The 16,493-nt window shown below is 31.5% G+C and overlaps 1 protein-coding gene across 2 annotated transcripts; it reads right to left on the bottom strand.

The window, feature by feature from the left end:
* On the bottom strand, positions 4,063 to 9,529 carry LOC109356561 (linoleate 9S-lipoxygenase 1-like). Of its 2 annotated transcripts, none has more exons than XM_019599944.1 (9): positions 9,214 to 9,529; positions 7,755 to 8,041; positions 7,021 to 7,261; positions 6,524 to 6,829; positions 6,281 to 6,366; positions 6,075 to 6,182; positions 5,644 to 5,945; positions 5,290 to 5,553; positions 4,063 to 5,104 (listed from the first exon to the last, which is right to left on the bottom strand). In XM_019599944.1, the coding sequence occupies exons 1-9, from the start codon at positions 9,461 to 9,463 to the stop codon at positions 4,351 to 4,353; spliced, it is 2,598 nt and encodes an 865-aa protein (XP_019455489.1). In that variant the 5' UTR covers positions 9,464 to 9,529; the 3' UTR covers positions 4,063 to 4,350. The 2 variants fall into 2 exon arrangements, with proteins under 2 accessions (XP_019455489.1, XP_019455488.1); XM_019599943.1 differs by having other exon boundaries at positions 6,281 to 6,369; positions 6,527 to 6,829.

Below are 16,493 nucleotides of genomic sequence, written 5' to 3'. Positions count from 1 at the left end.
CAGTTGATCCATATCCTCTGGTTGATTCACACACAACGCCTTTGATAGACCTTGTTGAACCAACACATCCTTAACCTTCCTTTGCCAAAATCTGAAATTATCAGCCATCGAACTTCCCCACCTCGAATTTGGCACCTGGGTTAAGAGCCATCTGATACCAATTATTGGGAACAAGCAAACAGTCAAATAGTAAAGAGTATAGAGACAAGAGAATAACACAAGAGATTTGGTAACGAGGTTCAGCCAATTGTACATACGTCCCCGGGAGCGTTGAGCGGCTACCACTATATATTATTAGAGAATAAGGATTACTGTTTTACTATTCTTCTGTTTGTTACATTAGGTTTACATAACATCAATATATATATAGCCTTCTACCCCAACCCCTTTACATCAGCCCAAGTCCATAACTTGTATTGATGTTATCTAGAGATATGAGTCATTGCACAACATATATAATTATTAATTCAAAATATTTCAAATATAATGATTAAATGTGACATTCTAACATATAATTATATTTACATTTTTCATTTATTTTTGTGATTATAAATTGAATATATATTTGAAAGAGTATATATCTAATAAATATGTAACATCTAGATTTAAAATATGTGATAGATAAAAGGGATACAATACCAACAAAAAGTTGATAAGTGGTGTATAACATATCTTAATCCCCAATATAATATAAATTTAAATGTTAAGATTTGATTTCATGAAGCGATATTTACTATGCTCACACGTTTCCAAAAGAAAATATTTTTTACCTAAAGTTGAGGATATCATTGATTAATATAATATGTATACATAAAACACGTTCAGATTAACATTGTTCTAACTTCTAACACAAGAGAAAACAAGAAAAAAGCTTAAGAAATTCATTTCATTAATGAAAGCAACAAAAAACTTGTGAAATTCATTAATGATTTATACTTTTTGTTAGTAGTATCTCATATGTGATAAGATTGATAATTATTTAATACATTTGAGTTTGACAGATTGCTAATGTTATCTGCTTGATCTTATGATTTCAAATTATAAAAAAAAAAAATTTGCTTGTAAGTGTAAGATTATGTTATTTACCTTTTCTCATATCATACTAGGTGAAAGTCTCATATATCTATTTACATTAAAATAAAAAAATTATAACTTAATATTAAAGATATAAATAAAAAATTTAGAATGTGAATACATAGTTAACTCTCAAATGAAAGTCTGAAAGGAAAGAGAAAAGGTATAATTTCTCTTTTGAATCATAGAATGTTCTTCCTAAATTCATTCTCTCTTTAATCATTAAATGTTCCTCCTAATTTATTTCTCCTTTTGTTTTAAAGCCAAGTATATTATATGTACTTTTGCAGATCACGTGCAATTATTTATCTACCAACAGGGTCAGACCGTCTTATCCATGAAAAAAGGTGTTAATTGAATTCTATCTTTCAACTAAATATTTAATACACCATCACAAAATGTTTTTTCATGTGTATAGTATCACATTCAAAAGCAATGATTTCGAAAGAGAAAATAACCTGGTGTAATGTTTTTTTTATATGAGAAAAAATGTATACATATTTAATACAAATGAATTATGAATAATGTTAGAGCTGAACCGAACCAATTCAATATTTGTTCGAAACTAAACTCATTATTTAACTCGATAAACTTAGTTTATGAAGCAAATGCGTCGAACTTGAGCTCATTAAATAAATGAGCCGAACTTGAGCTGAATACAGTTTAACTAAATAAGTTCATGAGCTGGTTCGATATATATATATATATAAACTATTTTTTATATTTATTATTATTATATCATGATTCATCCCTTATTTTTTATGTTTATTGTTATTATATATATAACCAAGATTATATTTATATATATATAATTGATCGAGGCCGTACCCAATGTAAATAATATAATAATTAAAAATTGCAGTAGTAGAAAGTGACTCCTAGGTCGTTTCCCAAAGATTATCTTTCAAGCAAAGCTTCAAACACCTCATACTCACACATATGGGAGTTTTTGTTATTGGATGGTATGAATATAAATAAATTCAGAAACAGTAGTTATAGTTAAACAATGTAATAAAACAACTAAATCCATTTGATTCGTTTGTTCACAACTCAATCCTCGATTTCAAAAGATTAATTTCATATTCCAAACATCATCTTCCTGATTTGCACAGTTTCACAACCTAAGCCTTTAACTCGGCGAAATCAGCATAAGCATGGAACATTAACAAATTCACACAAACTAAGCGTTCATGCACTAGAGAGTAAATCAACTAAACGGAGATAAACTCACAAAACAGTTTCCAAACAATAGGATTAAGCAACCACATTCAAAAATAGGATAGAGAAATCAATAGTAACGAAACCAAAAATGCATTAATAATAAAATCTTAAGAGTTGTGATACTTTACCAAAGGAATTTAGTCCAAAGTTTAGCCTTCCATGGAAATGGAAGCAAAACCGAAATGAAATGAAGAAAAAGTGAAAATCGAAATGCAATGAAGAAACCCTAGCATATGAAAAAGAGGGAAAACGAAAATGTAAAGTGATGGAATAAAGAGAGTGTGTGTTTGGAGTGGGAATCCGAATTTAACCTCCAAAAACACATAAAACGAAAATAGGCTTAAAACATAGGTCCAAAACTAAAAACAGATTCACAATTATAAATTCCTAAAATTAAAAATACAATCTTCACTTAAACAGATATCTTCCACTTTTGTCATGCCCAAAATGTCTTTAGTGCCAAATATGATATGAAAATAATAATACATTTAATCACACCAAATAATCCTAAATTAACCCATTTTAGGAATATTAGTCCAATAAAGTCTAAAACACTAAACCATGTGAAACAAAGTCAATTAGGCACCAAGAATCATCAATCATGACAAATTAAGATTATGAATAGTGTGTAATATATTGTTCATCAATAATCTTTGTAGTATTTTTAAAATGAATTAATTATTTAAGTTGTCGAGATGAACCAATTCAAACTAAATCGAAAAGTTCACGAACTTCAATCGAGTCAAACTTGAGCTAAAAAATAAATTGTATCAAACTGAGTCGAGTTTTGAGTTGAGCAAATTCTTATCGATGTGAACCGAGCTGAACTCTGGTTCGATTCATTTCCAGCCCTAATAATGATTGTGTGTAAATCTTTCCGATGACAATACATAGAAATTGTATTATTTTTATGTTATATAAATTCATTATTAATGTGTTAATTATTGTTTCATCCAAGTGTCAGAATCGATAAGAACTTATCTATTAAATAAACAAGATCCATTCTACATTATTGTTGATTATATCCACATAGACAAGATCTAGTCTATACGATTGATGACCGTGTACGAAATATTGACCTAGCTAAGTGAAATGATGATAACGACATGCTATGTTCATGTTAGTATATGCTACATCAAAAAATTGTCCTTCAAGGCAAAGGCAACAACACACCACATCGGCAATGGATATGTTCATGGTGCCCGCATAATAGAAGTAGTCCAAATCTATAGCATTGTCAGTCTCAGAACAATACATAAATATTAAACTTTTAATTGAAATTTAAAAAAAAATGAAGGAGAAACAAACCTAATCCATTGTTAACGTGTTAATTGTTGTCCCATCCTAGTATCAGGACCAGTAAATTACGTTACTTGATTATATTGATATGTTGTTGGAAATCAGAACATTCTTAAATCTTCATATCACATAGTCTTTGCTTCAAATATTATTTGTTCGATATAGAGTTGAACATGAACTTCAAGATCATAGTTGTATGGAGCTTCGAGAACATGGTCAAAATATACCTAGGTCCATGATTATGGTTGTCACCACGCCTAAACCATGTACTTCTATGAGAGTCTACGTCTTAGGAAGCTTCGAGAACATAGTCGTGCCTTCCCATACAACAAAGTGTTACATTATTAGTGTTATATTTGACAAACATAATTCTCATACTAACAAATACTAACACTTGCCGATAAAAAAAGTCTTAACCTCTACATATATGTTAAGATAAGATGACATGAATTAAATAGCAAAGAAAAATTGATAGGTGATTTGCATTATATCATAGTCCATAGTGAACCCAAATACAATACTTAAACATAAACAGAATAATGATACATAGATATGCTTGCATCTCTGTTGTAGAAAGTTACAACCAATAGTAAAGGAAACCATAGAGCAAATGAAAGCCCTCTTATTATACTCACAAACCAGAGATTACTACAAAAGCACACACATTATGATTATACTGTTTTATTGGAAGGTACATAACCTTGCATCTCTTTTATTGGTAGGTAAAAAAGGACTAAAGGAAACCTTATAGTCCTTTTAGATAGAGATACTGTTGGGTATTCCTCTGAAAGTTAACCCTTCTTTACTGGTTGGAAGGAGCAAAGTGTAGGGCAGTTCAACCGGGCCGGTTCGGTTTCGCTGGCTTGAGTCATTGTTTCTTCTTGTAATGTTTTGTTCGATTTCTGCCAGCGTTGTTCCGAACTTTTTGAAGGCTTGCAATGCCCTTGTATCTGATGTCCAGTTTGGATTATCTCTTTGCCCAAGGTAGATTTCATCAGAAGCATGCCTTGATAATATCTCTATTACCGAAAGGTCGACAAGGGCCTCACTCTTCGCTGTAATTGTTCTTAAATAAGACTTTTGTGGGTTTGTACCCAACTCATCATATTCAGGAGTTCCTTTTTCTGGGATCAACCTTCGGCTAAGAGTTGGACGGTTCAGGATGTAACCTCCATAAGGATATTGTCCGAAATTAACAGCCGCGTGAAGAGCCGAACCAATCCATATGATGGTAGAGCTGGACTGGATCAGCTCATCAATAGTCTGCAACTTTGGCCACCATGGCTTATCTTTCAAGTCAGCATGCCCATTCTCTACAACATCCTTCCACCAAGCTTGAAGTTCAGAATCTTTTTGAACTGCCTCATTCGTCGTGTAATACAAGGAGACGTAGTCTCGAACCCATGTCTTAATAGCATCCCAAATTTCGAGTCCATCAACAGCATAAGGATAGTCCTCTATCACCAGCCGAAGGCCGTGGGGGGAAGAAGAATCCTCAGATGCCAATCCTCTGAATCAAAACAATGAAGAACTAGTTATTAATAGTAAAAGTTTCTACAATTCCATAATTGGGTAAGTTTATGATTCTATCATGAAACACACTATATTACTATATTGAAAATCTTTATCCTTTTGATATCTAAAAAACTTAAGTTCTTAAGCTATGATTTGTTATCCTATACATATAAGAATTACCTCTTGATAAGATCAGCAGGTAGTGCTTGATCAGGGAAAACCCAATTCTTATAAACCGCTGAAGATATCTCCACCGAATATGGCCCGGGCAAGAATGTTTGCTCTATAATTCCACCTGCATTAATAAGCGAACTCCGGGCAAGTGCATTGATATTCATAGTGTCACGGTAGTGGGGATACAAAAGTTTATAAATCGGGTGAAGCACACTTAGGTGCCTGTTTGTTGCTATGATGAATGGCTCCATCGCTGCGTGAGTATTTAACCTGTGACCGCAAGAACAAACCGTAATTAAGAATCATTTTATAAACTCAGATTAACTTTTTCGGTAATGATCTCAAAGGAAGAGCTTATACCAGTGGCTCATGAGCTGATGATAGCATGAGTCATTCACAATCACATAAGCCTTGGCCAATAGCCAAATTGTACTTTCAGCACCTTCGGTTGCAGGCAAGACGACTTTACTATCAGCTCCGAACTGATCTCCATCGGGATGTGGCAAACTTAATTCGATGACTAGTGGCTTTAAAGTCCCATCGTCTTTTAAGAAAAGGATAGTCCTTGTAGCATAAGACTTCGCAAATTCGTTGATCTTCCTCAAATACGGGATGAATGCATCATGATAGTCTAATATGAACAATCTCTGACCACTAAGTGCCTGTTTCATAGATACAATTTCGATAATTGTGTTTCGTGTCTCCGAATCACATACTATGTAGATATAAGTACAAGGCTATAACAGAAATTTTATGTAAGGCTTTATTGTGAATTCCATTTTTATCATTACCTGTTCAAATGTTACCCCTTCAAGGTTAACCTCCAAGTGTTCTTTAGTTATTGTACTAGCTTGATCACCGTAAATTGCGGCATCAAGCGCGCTTTGTGGTGGGAACTCCTGAATACATCAAAGAATATTATGAGGATAAATGATCAACATCAATGCTTCATAAAATGGAAAGCAAATTTACTATCTGAAGAATAAACACTACTTACTTGAAGGCGACGAATTACGCAAGGATTTACACCAGCAAGCATTTCTCTTCCGAATTCTTCATCAGTCATCCATGCAGATTTACTAACTGCTCCAAACAAAACCAAAATTAACTGTTAAATCAGAGTACTTCAAACTAATGCTTGAGTTTTTCTCTGTTGTTGTATTTGGTGCTGATATGATGCAATCATTTCTTATATGTTAAGTCTAAAAGTACAAGGAGTTCAATCAAATATGTAGCATACCACTGATGACTTTAGGTGGTGGAAACTTGAGAACTTGTTCACCATCAGTGCGTAAGATTTCCTTGAGCACCGGTAACGGGCTAATTTTGCTAAAGACATCTGTAGGCAAACGAATTCCACCATCGTAGAGACTGCGCACCTCATCGAAGCTATTAAACTCAGTAAAGATTTTAGAAGTGAAAGTAGGCAAGAGAGTTTGTGATATTGACTTTATTCCATATGTAAGGAAATCTGATGATTTCAAGTGACCAAAATTTTCATCTCTTGGAACATACACACTCGAGCTCGGCGTCTCGCTCTTAGGATCTGTTGAAAATTAGAAAACATCATAGCCGTTTATGTATGCAACAATAACAACAAGAACGAGAAGCTGAAAAGAACGGAAAATTCAAAGTCATAATTCATAACACCATGTTACTAAAACATATATACTTAACATCACATCTCTACTTTCCAAATCATCACATCTCGACATGTTACGAACACAAATGTCTTACCTTTCCTTGTTGCTTTTCTACCGGTTCTTCCCCTGCGAGGGTAAGGATGTGAGCTAGACCCTCCGAGAACAGGACGAGCAGATTTTGCACCCGCGTCCGGGTTCCCCAAATCGTTGTAGACATCATAATCATAGATCCTATCCCATTCTTTGCGCTCACCTTTTCCATCTCCTCTTAAATTTTGCAATTCCTCTTCTCTATACTTGACTAGTGCAGCAGGAGTTTCACTTGGAAGGAAAGTCTACAATATATTTCATGAATCTTATCATTTACATAACTAAAATCTCTAATACATGAGACAAGGGAAACTATATACATAGTTCAAACACCTGAACTAAACTATTGAAATCCGTGTTTTAAATTACATTCCACACCCACAATATTACAGTTTGCGACCACAATTGCGACCATATTAGACGCATTTTTCTGCAATTTTCTACAATTGTGATAAACATAACGTAACAACAATTACTACTATAATTTAAAAAACATGGAAACATTACAAAAACAATACATACAGAAACTCATGTTTTAAATTGCACTGTAGCCACAAATATTATAGTTCGTTCGTGACTACAACTGCGACCACATCAGACACATATTTGTACAATTTTCTGCAATTGTGGTAAACACAACATAACAACAACTACGAACATAATTTAAAACACATATGTAAACATTACAAAGACAACATTTGAGTTTCAGAACATGTTTGCTAGGTAAAAAAAGCATACCTGATTGACAAAGAAAATGCGGTCATTTTTGTATTTTTTTGCATTGTAAATCCATGACTTGCAATCAAAGTGAATAGACCCATGATTTGGAATGTCTTCAAGAGTAACACTAACAAGGAAAAATTCAACTTGCATAAAGTTTTTAATGTAAAATGCTCCTGGAATTCCAAAATCATCATCCCATTCAAAATATATATCAAATGCATCTTGTGCAGCTCCTAAGTTTGGTAATGTAGGAAGATGTTTCTGCAAATATGTTTGCTTTCCAACTTTCCCATTTCCTTGTCCTGCAAAAATTATACAAATATAAGTCTAAATAAAATTTGGATTAAAAATAAAGAAACATTGTATGCAAACAATTTTTTATATAGTATTACATTATTCATATAGAATCATTATTAACTTATTTTTTAATATAAGTGATATAATGAATGATAGATAAAATATTAATTGTGTTTAAATATTTATTTTGATAGTGCATATATATTTCACTATTAAAAAACATATTTTGATCTATTTTTTTTATAAAGTGATGCTTAGACAGATATCTTATTTATAATAATTATTACTGAATTATTGTTGCGTTATTATAATGCCCTTTCCTGCCCTTTTATTTTTTTTAGTTTTAAGAAAAACGAAAAGTTACTAGAAATTAAAAGAAAATAAAATTTTAAAAATAAGGACAAGACCAACTTCATAAAAAAACTAAGTGGAATAGTTAAAAAAACGGCTCAATAAAAAAACCAATAAATTAAATTCTACACTAATATAACTAATGTGTACATGCACTTCCTATCTGCCGGTCAATATTGCATGATATTATATATTTCATTTTTCATAATTAGAATATATTTGTTGTATTCAGTGTACTTTATATTATAATTATTGTATGTTTATGATAATATATAGTTTAAGGTGAGAGATGTGGTTAATTAATATGTTAGTGATAATTAATTAAAATCATATGGTTTTCTTATAAAAATTAAATAACGTAAAAGGCAAGGGCAAAATAGGAAGTGAAAATTACTCCATAATAAAAATTAGACATATTTTTGCTATATATATATATAGAAGAAGTATTGATACAATGATTATATGGACTAAAAGTAATATTGGTAGATGAAAGTAAATAACACGTAACACATTTGTTCCTATCTGTAAAGTTTGACATATTAGTACACCCATGTGTAGATAATATTAAAAATGCAGGAAGAGAAGAGGTCAAAATTTGCAAGTTGGTATATTGAATTAACATTTATAAGGAAAAAAAAGTAAACTCTAATTCTTTATGTATGCTTATATCTTCTAGTAGTAAATTTATTTTACTTTAATTTTATTCAAGTCACAGCAATTAAGTATAAATAAATTCATATGAGTTAGTTTTTAGATAATAGAATTATATCGAATTATTCTAACATGGTATCAGAAAATCGTAGAATAACAAGGATATAAGATCAACCATCGGTCTTTGTAGCACTAATCAACTGAAGGGCAATGCTCTGGCTGAAGATGGAAGTAGCACCATCAACTGCTGAGCCAAGTATTCCGGTAAGAGTGCCAAGAGCTCCTCCGACAGCCCCGCCTACGCCGCCACTAGCCACGGCGGTTATCTCATTCAAATCCAACACATTCTTGCCCATTAACACCACAGTCCCCTTAACCTTATGACCCTTGTTGAAGAGTCCACCTACTACTGGAACTGAAAACATTGCTACTATGTTTTATGTTAGAAACACTATTTCTTTGTGTTGTGATTTGTGAGGAATATAAGTAGATAACTAAGGTATTTATAGATAAATAAAAGAAGACAAGAAGACTTGTACGTATAATAATTAAGAAATGTGTTAAGAGTGGAGCACGTGATTCACCATGTAGTTGAAATGGTTACTATATTTCAAATATATCATCTTATTTACAAACTCTATGTGCTGGTATTGACAATGATATATATCAACCAACCATTATTTTTTTATTATAGTAATATATGAGAACATGATTTTTTCCATGTTGTAAATACTAAATACAGTATATACCGATTCAATTAGTAAGACTTGTAGTATAATAATTAAGAAATGTGTTAAGAGTGGAGCACGTGATTCACCATGTAGTTGAAATGGTTATTATATTTCAAATATATCATCTTATTTACAAACTCTATGTGCTGGTATTGACAATGATATATATCAACCAACCATTATTTTTTTATTATAGTAATATATGAGAACATGATTTTTTCCATGTTGTAAATACTAAATACAGTATATACCGATTCAATTAGTAAACCAGTTCCCATACATACAGATATGATATGACAATTATATTACACATGCAATTGAATTGGTCAAAATCGAAAAATACTAATCATAATCGGTTTAATCGTATAATATCGTATCGGTCAAAACCGATTTATCCAAGTAAAATTTCATATTTTTTAAAATGACACGTTAAGGATTCAAACATTGAATCTCTTAGTTATTTGTGACATAGTCAATTATCGAACCATTTCTATAATTGAACGATATATTGCGAATAAAAAATATATGCATTTATAAATTTATTATAAAATATGAATACTTCGACTGGAATGAAAATCAGTACGATATTAATAAAACTTATTTTTATTCAATTTGGATGTATAAATGTGACATCTTATTCTTCAAAAAGAATTCACCAATTTTTTGAAGATAAAAATGAGAACAAGTTAATATATATTTTTATGATTTAATCATAAGGACCACCTATGGCCTATATGATACTAATTTATTCCTTCAATGAAATTGTCATCAAATAAACCTCTCAAAGATAAAAAATAGTCACCATTATTTTCACCCTATACCTACTAAGTTTCACATGATAAATAAAAAAATGCCAACCATAAAGATGCATCCATCATATATCAATGCATTTAAAATATTTTTTTATTAAACTCATAACCAGACTAATACAAAAAGAGTAAGAAAACGAAAGAAATACAAAATTGTAACATTTCAATTTGGCAAGTTAATAAAACCAAATTGTGAAGTAGTGGATTATAAAAATTCTGATATATTCGATTGTAATTGTGGTAAAACAAAAATGAAACTGCAAAGTATACCATGATGGAAGGGAAAGTCACCCTAAGTAAGTAACTATGGTTCTTCTAAATATAGTATTCTAAATATTGAACCAAAGAGTAAGCAACAAAATCTGATGCCTAACTAGTTTTTTGAGGAAAATTTTTATGTATTGACGATATACGAGTTTTATACATTGTCAATACATCACCTATCATTTATGTTTTATCGTCATTGACTCTTCAAAAAAATAATACAAATATATGGTGAATAATATATTGACTGTGTATAAATCTATATACTGACAATGCATACATAGTATAATCATTAGTTTTTTTTCCATATAAACAAATACTATGTGAGTTTAATTTTAGATACATGATGTGTTCGGGTTTTTAGATATTCTATGGATCAAATGTTAGAATATGAATATCATTTAAAGTAATTACAGTGAGAGTCATTCATTTTTAATGATATGCTAATAAAAATAGAAGACAATGCAAAAACCTTTTATAGTGAAATTGATTATAATTACTATTTAATAATTTTAGTTTGATTCCTAATTTTGAGCCATAATTAGTAATTACTAATTGAGGAATGATTCATTCACTCTTGGCTTCTGACAATTAATGATTTGAAATGGTGCTTTCATGTTCTTATTAGCCAATAACCAATGAATTATCATAAGACATCATGAATCAAAGGATCAATTGGAATGATGTAGTGAATCCTTGTTTTCAATTTTTGCAATAAAATAAAATATGGAATTGATAAATCGAAACTTTCATGGCCAATTTCTATGGTGAAAAACATCATTAATCAAACTATGCCAAACAACTTCATTTTGTCCGGTTTCATTCTGAACTACACCAAAAATCGAATCATATCACTGCACCTCTTTTCGAACCATTTTTTCTGTAAGTTTTTTAAATCTACTTTTCAAATATTTGCCTTTAAAACAAAGAATGTTTTCAAAAGGTAACTTTTTTCCCATGGTTGCAAGCCTATCATTATGAAGGTTGATTAATGAAATTCATGTAAATAATTTTTTTTTGAAAGTGTGGTCTTTTTCATAAATAAGCATAATGGATTACAATATCCTTCTGGATAGATTGATTATAGATGTTGGAAACTCATTAAGCCACACATTTACAATAAGATATAGTGCAATCATCAAAATACTCCAAGCTCGTTAACTTAGGAACAATTACATATATAAGTTATGTGAGAGTTATAAGATGTTCTGATAGTTATAGTGAAGAATTTACAGAATAAAGTGAATGAAATATGAGTTCGAAATCATACAAAAATACCAATATACTAACATATATTACTAAAAAAAAGATATATCTGTTCTCCCAAGCGTGCTTTACGGTGAGGAAATATGTTTCCAAATATATAAACGTGAAATCTCTATAATATTTAAGTCCATTATTACTCCTTGGTAGTTTGTGGCTGCAATTAGATGCACTTCTTGTTAGTCCCTCATGATTAAGCCATAACATGTACCATCCACTTTTTTAAGAGATGCATCAACATTTTTTTGGGTTGTAAGGATGACAAAAACATATGTCTCATGCCTATCTGCAAAAAAAAATGTAACGATTATTTGCAAAAATAGATTGAATGTAAAATATGTACATTGACAGTGTAAAGATTTATACACATGCACACTATCATTCACTCTTCATTTGAATCACTTTTTTTGAAAAGTCAATTATAATTAAACATCAATGATGGATAATACAATGACAGTGTATAAATCTTGTACAATGTTAATGCATACATCTTTTTCTCAAATAAATTATGGTGAGAATGTTTATTGTGATACCCAACCTGCGAATAACCACATATTTATAAGTTTATTTTTTAATTAAATTATATGTATATATATATATATTATATTCTTTTTTATCATTTCATAATTATATATTATCTATTTTATTATTATTTATAATAAATTTTAGTGGCTGAAATATAATCATAAATTCATCTAATATTATTTTATATATATGTTGACTATTATAATATATATATATATATATATATATATATATATATATATATATATATATATATATATATACTTAATGGTGGTGCTCATTTAGTCTCCTCATCAGTGCTTCTTGTTATATATTTCTTGATGATTGGTGAAATACCAATCCTAGGATCTTGAATATCATGATTCTCACACATAATATAAAAAAGGATATAAAGTCATACCTGAATCCCTGAATTCATGTTCTTTGATCTACTCCTTTGATATACATTTTGACAGAGTTTTGGTATGATTGTCTTCCTCAACCAAATCCTTAAATCCTTTTGGGACCTTCGTTTTCTCTCTGATGGGGAGAGGTGAAAAATATTTGTGATTTGGTATCTTGGGGACCATAACCTTCCTTATGCGTTAACTTATAGGGTTCTCATTATCCTTTATAGGTTAACCTGATGGGTATCCACCCATTAAGCCCATATATGTTACCAGCTTTTAGAAATCTACGGGGTGTCAGTAATTAGATCACTTATAATGTAACCCCCGAAATAAAATAGCCGATATCATTGTATCAAATATATGATGTCCACCTTAGTTAGAAATTATAAATTTCTAATACTTCTTTCACAATGTTGAACATTTGTAGTTTGTTTTTGTTAGTATGGATGAAGGATGGTGTGGCAAGGATGAGTGTGGATTGGAATGAGTTGGAATTGGATTTGGGATGCTTGAATTAGGATAAGTTGGGTTGAAAACCGATCTCGAACCACCTTAGGTAAGTACTCTAACACTTAAGTCATAATTTATAAAGGGCACGAGATAGCTAGAGAGAGTAGAGATGTAGGATAGATGATACTTCATCTGTGGTAGCATCCTCTATTTATACCAATAGAAATGTGTTTACTTTTCCCTAAATGAAGGTGAAGTGATGTCATGGATGGAGTCATGGTCTTGTCCTATCAGTCTGGAAGGCCTATCCTTTAGCTTATGATTGCTCTTAAGTGTCCCTAATTGGAATGTTTTTGTAAGCTACAGTACATGTTGAATACTAGATCTTGTTGGTTAGAGTAGTCTGATTTAGATCTTGGAATGTATCTTCGGCCTTATGGGTCTTGGACCTCTTACATTAGTCAATAAGTTGGCCTATTGGTCGCTTGATGGTATGGTCATAGCCGAGAAAGCCATCATACTTTAGTTCTTGATGGCTTTGTTCTCCGATTGATTGAACCTTTAACTGAAAGGCATTAGTGGAAATTTATGTCCATTGAATAATGATTGTGGGCTTCTACAATTAACGAGATGCGCATTCTTATGCAGTCACTTCGCCTTATGTATGTTACACTAAGTAATACGAGAGGGTATGCATTTTGAGCGTCTTTATATGTTCTCATGTGATCACTCTCATCTTATCTGGTGTAGCACCAACCAAAGGGGTCTACATTTTAAAGGTCTTAAGTGATCTTATTCACTCATTCTTGTCTTATCAAGCATAGCAATAGACAAGGGGATATGCATTTAGGAGGTCATTTCTCGTGGTGATGAACATCATGGAGGGATTTGGACCCTAGTAGTTTGAGCGCTAAACAAGTGAGTTAGCAACCTTAGTACCATGATGTCTGATGTTAACGAGTGTTTGGCCACACAATTGATAGGTGAGATAAGTTCGAACTATTAGGTTATTGGTTGATGACATGATTTGGTATGGGGAGTGTGACAAAGCGTGTGATCCATCTTCTAATTCTTCCTCATTTGTTGTTCTTACTTCGTACCCAAAATTTTAGATGGGTGATATGTAGCATCTCTTCTATTCATTTGTGACTATTATATTTGGGACAATATTGAGCTTGTTGTTGGACTAACCACTCATCTACCTCAACCTTGCCAACAATTCTTGATTGGTAGGTGGTTGGGCGTTTGAGTCAGTGGTTGGCAGTGCTCTTGCCACTAGGACTGAATGGGTTTGGTTGACACTATGAGAAGGTTGGATGGAGTTTATGGATGACACGATGGGACGTTTTGGGTGAGGTTGTTGGTTTCTACCCTATCGTTGTGACTATGGTAGTGAATGTGGCTTGCAGTAGCTACCAAGCTATGGATCCCCATTGATTGTGACAATGTTCTTTAGTGTGAAAGAAGACGACATGGCATGGATGAGCCTAGATCGAACCAGGTTGGGGCTAGTCTTGAGGTGCCTGAATTTGGTTGAATCAAATTAAGAGGTGACCTTAGACCGTTTTGGGTAAGTTCCTAAAAAGAGACTGTGAACATGTATAATGACATCCTAATCAACATTGGACACCTAAAGCCTTATTTTAGATTGCATGATGTCCAACTTCCTTTAATTAATCGAACATGGTTCTTTCTAAAACATATTGCCCTAAGTTACAAAGCCTGGCAATAAGATCTTCATCTTTTAGTTGCTCCATACATATGCCCATAGGTGATGCAAACCAAATCTCTTGGACATCATGGTACATTAAAATTACATGGAAATTATTTCTTCCCTCTAGACCACAACACAAACATATGGGTTTGACCATTTGACATGGGCCTATTACTTAGTTTATAACATAATAGGTTAGGACAAACTCTTTTCATAAACAAGTGAGACGACTAAGGTTTTTAAGTGAGTCTATTTAGCTTAATAAATTAGACTTTAAGTCATTTAAAAAGCATATTAAGCTTAACAAATCAACATATTTAAATATATTATATATTAATGTTTATATTCTACCATTTTAATATAACTAATATTATTATATATAAAATTTTAATATAAAAAATTTACAAATAAATAATGAAATTGTTTGTGTTAGATGATCCTATTTAAAAATATGTTTATTAGCGATGGCATATTGACCTGTTTAAATACATATTTATTTGCCTATTTAAAAACCTTATAACATATGCTTACATGTTACACCATACTTTTAATCGAACTGTCTTAAAATGTTTTTTAAACAGTTAAACATTCGAGAGGACGCCATGCATGATTGTGGCTTGATATGCAGCTCGGTCATGGATATCTTCGGCCTGTCTTGGTCTTGTGAATTCTAGATGGCACACGTTGTGCCTCAACCAGGAATACATGACTATGTTTTAATTAGTACACCGGCATGTCATGTTTGCTTCTGTAATTATGGGATATTTTTTTGCTTTGAAAATATCAATAAAGTGTTGATCTAATGGTGTAAAGCTCTACTGAATCTCTAATATCAATTGTTCAATTCTTAGAAACAACATTTGTTAGGAGGGACAACCACAAACTTCAAAAGAGACTAATCTATTACCCAATAAGGTAATGAATGTCTTTGGTAGTACAAAAAAAATATATGACTAGGTTGTCTTTCTATTCTTTGCATACAGTTGCTTCTTTCGCTCTATATTAATTCAAGGTATAATTAAGCCATGATTCCTTCTTTTTGTGCACTTCATGGATTATCTTTAAGTGTAGACCATATCATTTCCTTATTCTGGATTTAATTCCTTCCTCTTTTGAGCTCAACTCTATTTTTTCTGCACGGAACATAAAATCATCTATACTTAACTTGAACAAGAGGAAATAATATAAAAGCTACACCAAAACCCTATTTAAACTAAGAAATTCATGCAAAATAATCAGTGAATATGCAACAATTTCACACACATCATAAGCAAATAATAAAATATTGGAATATCATGAAAATCTTAATA

Source organism: Lupinus angustifolius, chromosome LG09 (assembly GCF_001865875.1).
Source record: "Lupinus angustifolius cultivar Tanjil chromosome LG09, LupAngTanjil_v1.0, whole genome shotgun sequence".
In the NCBI taxonomy this organism is placed as follows: Eukaryota; Viridiplantae; Streptophyta; class Magnoliopsida; order Fabales; family Fabaceae; genus Lupinus; species Lupinus angustifolius.
This window is presented reverse-complemented; position numbering and strand designations above follow the sequence as displayed.